This window comes from Branchiostoma belcheri, unplaced genomic scaffold, assembly GCF_001625305.1.
Source record: "Branchiostoma belcheri isolate BF01 breed outbred unplaced genomic scaffold, Haploidv18h27 scaffold56, whole genome shotgun sequence".
NCBI classification, from domain to species: Eukaryota; Metazoa; Chordata; class Leptocardii; order Amphioxiformes; family Branchiostomatidae; genus Branchiostoma; species Branchiostoma belcheri.
In genome coordinates this window covers 227,928-235,261 of record NW_017804198.1, presented here as the reverse complement: position 1 = coordinate 235,261, position 7,334 = coordinate 227,928, and the positions used below count along the sequence as shown (strand labels likewise).

The 7,334-nt window shown below is 34.9% G+C and overlaps 1 protein-coding gene across 1 annotated transcript in view; it reads right to left on the bottom strand.

Moving 5' to 3' along the window:
• Positions 1-6,295: 6,295 nt before the first annotated feature.
• LOC109481575 overlaps positions 6,296-7,334 on the bottom strand; it is a 36,657-nt gene continuing 35,618 nt past the window's right edge. Inside the window, exon 40 of the mRNA XM_019784169.1 lies at positions 6,296-6,681. Within this exon, the coding sequence (XP_019639728.1) occupies positions 6,523-6,681 (159 nt within the window). The 3' untranslated portion in view covers positions 6,296-6,522. The remainder of the gene's footprint in view (positions 6,682-7,334) is intronic.

Below are 7,334 nucleotides of genomic sequence, written 5' to 3'. Positions count from 1 at the left end.
TTTATTGAGTACCTCACTTTATCAATGCAACCATTTAGTATTATTTTTCTTTTAGGTCCGTAATTTTGTAACGATGTAATCGATACAGCTCATGCTACCATTTTTTAATTTTTTTTTTAATACTAACAAATAAGTTTGTATTCCAACAGACAAAGACCTGGATTTTCCATTTCGGAAAAACCGAGAGAGGAAAGTGGTCGGACCAATCGTGTACCGCTGAATATCCCTTCATTTGCAAGAGGAAACTTTAAATCTCTTGGAGGCGACCCTTAGGAGGATCTTCAGATGGCGTAGAGATCTAGACTTGTACATTTGTTAAATGTTAACTCCCGGAAACTATTTTTGGTACGATTGAAACAAAACTTGTTTTGAAAACAGGATTAAACCGTTATCTTACCATAATCTTGGACTGTACAACTACTATCAACTTTTATTTAGTAAGGTTGTCGTTAGTCATAAGAGACCTGGGTATACAAATACACCAATAATCATTAATTTGTAAGAATTATTAACAGTATGGTCTCTATTAAGGTCTGAATTTAGAAACAACAGTTACATGACCTTTGCTTAATGATGTTAACCCATTTCTGTGGACAATTTATACACTATACTTATTCATTCACTTCGCTAATAAAAGTTTCATTTGCATGGATTGTATCGGGTGGATTATTCACCCTATGACAGCCTTATCTTAAACCATTTTAGCACTTTCTAATAAATTATGCAAATAGTAACTAAGGTCAAGATTTGAATAAATTATGTTTATTAATGTTAACCTTCACTTAACATCCGTCTACAGTTACTTAGTTGATTTAGTAAGATCTCGTTAGTAATAAGAGAGGCCTGAGTCTAAACATTCACACAAGGCTAATTAATTGTGCACAGTCCATTGTCATGTGAGGGTTTAGAGTCGAGAAATGAAGTAGTGTTAGAAATACCCATATGCAGTATACCAGAAAAAAAATTAAGCAACCTGCAAATTTTTCAGACTGAAAAATAAAGTCTGTGGTTCTATGGTGTTTCAAAACACTTTAACAGAGCTCGTTTGTTTACCACTGACTCCATAATTTACATTTAGGTATATTGTAGAGTGCGTAAAACGTAAAACGTGCAATTTAAGTATATATGCAATTGTGTAGTTGTAGAAAGTATTTTTCAAAATGCAAAGCAGAATTTTGACTGTATATTAAAAAACATTTATACCACTGTGAAGCAATGGTTACTTAATAATAAGCAATGTCTTGTCAGCCATTTGACATACCTGAATCTAGAAATACACCCATTGTTTCTTACGTATACTTAGTAATGTCTTCATAGTCATCGGAGAATTATGTGTAGACTCGTGCTCATGATTACTGTAAGTGTACTCAGTAAAATCGTCTGGTCATAAAATTATTAAGACATGGTTTAAAACTAAATTCATGTCTACCTACTTGAATTTTTACTTTGTAAGTTCTGCCTGATTACTGTTTTGATGTCTTAGTATGAAAATGTCCCTAAGCTATTTATTTACTTATTACTTACTACTTAATATACTTCTACTTGTATCATCGGCCACTTGAGGGGACAGATTCTATAGATTTACTCTTGATCATTTACTAGAATTTCTCTCATTAATTAGTCATAAAATGAATGGATGAATGAATGGGGAAATTACATATGGTTCCTCAATGTAATTGAGCTATTCACAAATATTGTAGTGGTTACTTGTACTCTAGTACTCTGCATGGTCTCATCATAAGCCCTTATTAAAGACATAAATCTAGAAATTCACACATGGATACAGTGACTGAACACAAAGAAATATTTAATTCGCATGGTGGATAAAAGACTCTTCATTTTCACTCTTGCACAATTTTTCTTGTCCTTTTTAATGGATTTTGGAATTCTGTGACATACGTATCATAAATGTAATGTAAACATAATTGTTATATTTTTTTTAAATTTATTACGGCATATATTTGCTAATTTTACAGCTACTCTTTACGATTTACAATGCGGTCCTAAACCTCTTTTTTTAGAAACGGACAAAAATTAACTCGCACGTGGATGTCATCCATATAATCAAATCAACATAGCCTTATTAATAATTTAAAGATCCTCAGACCAATAAAACATGATGTTAATGCACATCTATATGGATTGACTTTATCTCATTCTAAATTCAATTCTAAATTGTTAAGGCCATAAATCAAATATTGGAAATAAGCCAATTAAAATTGACATCGATTAAAGGTCAAAATTTCATATTTTTCATCACCAGAAACTGCCAAGGGGTTCAAGTACACTGGACTGGACTGTACCTACACTGGACTTTCCATAGCCTGACCAAGCAACTTTGTGCATATATGTTGTAAATAATTTTTATATGTGTCTTTTGTATATATGTTAGTTTTGATGTATTATTTTTCAATGTGAATGCTGTTTTTCAAATAATGTGACAAATTGTACCTAATTCAGGGGAATGCGCTTCTGCTCCCCCTGCTGTTGTACATTTGTAAAATGATGAGCAATAAATAAGTAAAGTAACTTTATACTACCCCCCAAAGAAGTAATTTGCCTTGATATGATGTTTATCTGACATTTTTCTTCAACATGTGCACGTAAAAATACATACAATAAAATAAGTGAGCCAGGTCTGAAGCTTTAAGCTAATTAAGCTTATGCAAGACTGTGATGCAGCCAACACTGGGGAAAGGGTTAGAATAGGTGTACAAACTTCCAAAATTACAACTAATAACAATCTAACATAGTTACCTAACACTAAATAACTGCATTACAACAGTCAATTACAGAAATAAACATCGTAGAATCGTAGAATTGAAGCGATATATTGACACGAAATGTATTATACAGACCCTTACGTAAGGGCCCTGTGGTGTATTCCAAAGTTTTTATGGCTCCACCACTGAGTAGTAAAGTCATATTGTTTTTCCACATGTTTCTTCTTTTACTCCTGTCATTCCGTTAAACGGATTCAATTTCTTCATTTTTTACATTTTTCCAAATGACATGAAATTGGGCATGGAGGTAAAGTAGCGGTATACTGTCTTTTTATTTTTTTTAATTGTTGTTTGTTTTTTTGGGGGCATTTTTAGGCATTAGATATACATTTTAGGATCTGGAGCTTGGTAATAAAACCAAATGACTTGAAATTTGATGTGGGGATACCTTGGGCATATATCTACAAAACCCCATTCATTACGTCTGAACTATACCTTGCGTTGACATTTACAACTAATTATACAAGGTGCAAATGCTACAAATTGGCTAAACTCGGTAGATCTTGCCGGTCGTTTTAGGTTATCAATACATGTCCAGGTATAAGTAACGTCTAGTTACAAAAAGATACCGGCAAATTTTGGCGTCTGAATGATGAATTAAAGAGATCCTGATTGAAAAAATGGACTAATGACAGGGTTTTGTTGTTCATTTTGGGAAATGATTTACTATTGACAGGATTATTCTGTAACAAATACAAACAGAGGAACCTTAAATTGCTCCTGACACCAAAATATGACCTTACCCGATTGAACTTGACAAAACTAGTATTACCTGGCCAACAGACACAGTTATGATAAATATACACGTTTCTCCTGTTATGTTCAAAATTTTAATGCCCCGCATCGGGAAAGTCAGCACAAGCCAGTCCTGGCAAACAATTTGCATCTCTACCTTTTTAATTTGCATTTCTGTATTTCTTCCTGAGCTGATGTCACCCCGTGATGTCAGCTCAGGAAAAGGCACAGAAATGCAAAAATTAAACATAGAGGTGCAAATAGAGATGCTCAAGGAGGGCGATCGGGAAGCTTGCTAGAGGGTCTCCATCAATTGACCTTTGGAAGGCTGTACAAACTCAATTTCTCAGTCATCATGATTTTGAAACCAACTTCATCTGACTTTTAATGATACATAGAATTAAAATTCTATGTATGATTTTGCATATGTTATGTATTTTACAGAATTTTTTGGGTGTCATTTATTGGTCTTTAAAATATAAAATCCGCGGAAATTGATTGGGAGTTGGAAGGCAAATGCCGTCATTATTTACAAGAATGATATAAACACAATGCTAACTACATGATAGTAAGACAAACCTGACAAGGTTTACTTATAGTGGCAAAAAGAAGAGCAAAGAGGTACCTACTCTATAGTGACGTTGTCAGTCGGCGGGGATACGGCAGGCGCCTGTTGGTTATGTCATCAGACTGGTGGAGCGGTGACACCTTGACCGGTGTACCGTTATAACGTGTGCTAAAGTAGGGAGATCATCAGTGCTCAATTCATCTGACTTGTATGTAATCTGAGACCGAATGTTCCTTTGGTGCACGTAATGGTGAAAATCCGTTCATCAATATACATTCCCCTCACACCCCACCCTAACAAACGACATTAGTATCACTGCCGCTGAGTAATGTGTTACAAAGTGCCTGCGGTTCAGGGACACTTGATTCGATTAGAATCAAAAATCAAGTTCAGAATTCGCATGGCATCGATTGTTGTTCGTAACATACCTTAAATTGACTTTATAAAGATGTGATATGATAATTATATTGAAGTTCTTTTCTCTATAATTAGCTTTTCCCTGTCTACAAAGTGCCTGTTTTCAGGGACACTTGATTCGATTAGAATAAAAAAATCAAGTTCAGAATTCGCATGACATCGATTGTTGTTGTGGTAAAATACCGTAAATTGACTTTATAAAGATGTGATATGATAATCATATTGCATTTTTCATTTCTTCTTTCTCTATAATCAGCTTTTCCCTGTCTACAGCATGCTAAGTGCTATCAATAAGTATTAGCAAGTAAATTTTATGGATGATATCCTCCGCGATCTAATGCGAGCGGGCGAAAAAAAAAAAACAAGGCGGGCCGAAAAAAACAAGGTTCCTACATTTTAGAATGTTGACTCGATCATTTTACAAATGGGTTTTATTCATTGGGATCATCACATATACACAAAGTAAGAAGCAAAACATTAATTCCGAGCCTTTTGTTGTGTTATCTCTTCTTATTTATCTGCCATCCACCTTCCGGCATGGCAGCAGACATCTTTGCCCATTTTAGGCATGTTGACCACTGTCAGAAGGCAACAAAATTTCTTTTTTTTTTTAATCAGGCGAAAATCAATGTGCGCGCTGATGCCATCCCTAAAAATCACTTGCTGTGGCCTTAGGAGTGAAGCATGGGTAAGATGATTATATCACAAGAAATGTGGAGTGCGCTCTTGGTCCCAATGCGGCTCTAATCCGGACGTAAGAGCCTTAAAATATTCAACTTAACACCTTTAGCGTGATGGAAAACTGAATTTGGCTTATCCACAGGGACGACGAGATAACAATCATGAGTCAGGTCTATGTAAGGCAGGGGGGGGGGGCCTTGAGCACCAAAGTTTTTGTGTTTTTTTTGGCCTTTCATAAGAAACAATATTTCCTTTCCTCAAGAAAATTAGATAAATTCCGGCCAATACTATAGAAGCATAAATCCGTAGAAAATTCAACTCCCTATAAGCAAAGGTCAACTTTTATTTTGAATTGTATTAGGTACTTTTTAGGGCTTTATTTATATTTAACAGTTACCATTTTCGTCCATCTAAACAGTGCTGTCTTGAATATTGCCCAGCTAAGTAGATATAGTCTTAGACTATTTCATACTGTCGGTAGTCACTAAAAGGTATACTTGGATATTGTAAAAACGAAAAAGGCCGTAAAAACTACGCTATAGTGTTGGATCCATGTATGAGAGCACACTGGACTTACAAAGTTACCTCATTTGGCCTTGTGAGATAAATATGGGATCCATTTTATAATTATCTCGGTAACTATCGCGTAGAAACATTCAGCATCAACAAGACACCAAGGACGAATTAAAGACATAGCATGATAAAGAACTATTTGCATTCATTTAAAGTTGGTTTCACCATTTTGCACACAGTAACCCTGTTTGCCACAGACTTGTTATCTTGTTCCTTTAACATCAAGTTTAACGTAAGGTAAATAAACGTGTTCAAATAGACTTATGAAAAGCCTTGTTTAGGTAATGATTTGTACAGAATATTTACAATCGTTTTATCATCCAGTCAACTGTTTAATCCTGATTATTTACAAATTTTAAATTCGGATTATATAATTATTATTATACAAATTATATAACCAGTATAGTAATCTCACTTTCAACCCACAACTACAAACAAAACTAGATGGATCACATGCAGTCTGCTAGCTAGATTGTTACAGTTTACAAGATTATTTTTAGACAATGATGACTTCACTATAAAGAAAAAAAAGTACTTTTCAAAGTCTTTGTGAGAGATCAAATTGTTACATATTAGGCAGTAATATATCATAAATAAACATTTGAAATAGCTATAATTAGGATACACACTTAACCATAGAATCCGTAATTAAAAAATCCAAGGTAATTATAGAAATACAGTAAACACAACTCAAGAAATGCTACAATCTTTTAACTTTACTCCATTGTTACGTTTGCCAAATATTTTTCAATTGCATCTTCAATATCAATCGTTGATATTAATATTGTAGACTGGGTTCTGGTACGTCTGTCTCTGGGACTCTTGGGAGTTCTTCGCTCGTGGAAACGGCATGTTCCACCGTGTGTTCTCAGGAAGCTGATTATCTTCCCCGGGCAACGCGTACTTACCACGACGTGCGCGTCTCTGTCAGTGTCAGAAAAAAAAAGAGATTTTTGTCATTTATCCCATGTTATATGTGATACAGTTTAAATGGCATGCAGTCCATAAATGGCAGAAAAATGTGATGTCGGTCTTTACTAATAGTTTTAAGTGGAATACAATATGGGCATTGTTTATATCTCTTGTACGTTTTGCTATGTGACACTATTTGTATATGTGACAGTTTAAATGGCATGCAGTCCATAAATGGCAGAGAAATGTGATGTCGGTCATTACTAATAGTTTTAAGTGGAATACAATATGGGCATTGTTTATATCTCTTGTACGTTTTGCTTTACACAAATTTATGACATTTTATTTATGCAAAGGAAGCTGTTGTGTCGGTTAAGGCATGGCACCCAGATAAGAGGATATGGCAAGCAGCTTTTGTTAATAAATCACATCCACTTACTTATGTTTTGACGTAAATCCTGTTTTTGCTACAGTTGTTGCTGTTTGTATGAGTGTGTGTGTGTGGGGGGGGTATGTGTGTGCGTATATGGGTATGAGTGTGTGTGTGTGTGTGGGTGTATGGGTATGTGTGTGCGTAAATGAGTATGAGTGTGTGTGTGTGTGTGCATGGGTATGTGTGTGTGTATATGGGTATGAGTGTGTGTGTGTATGTGTGTGTGTATGTG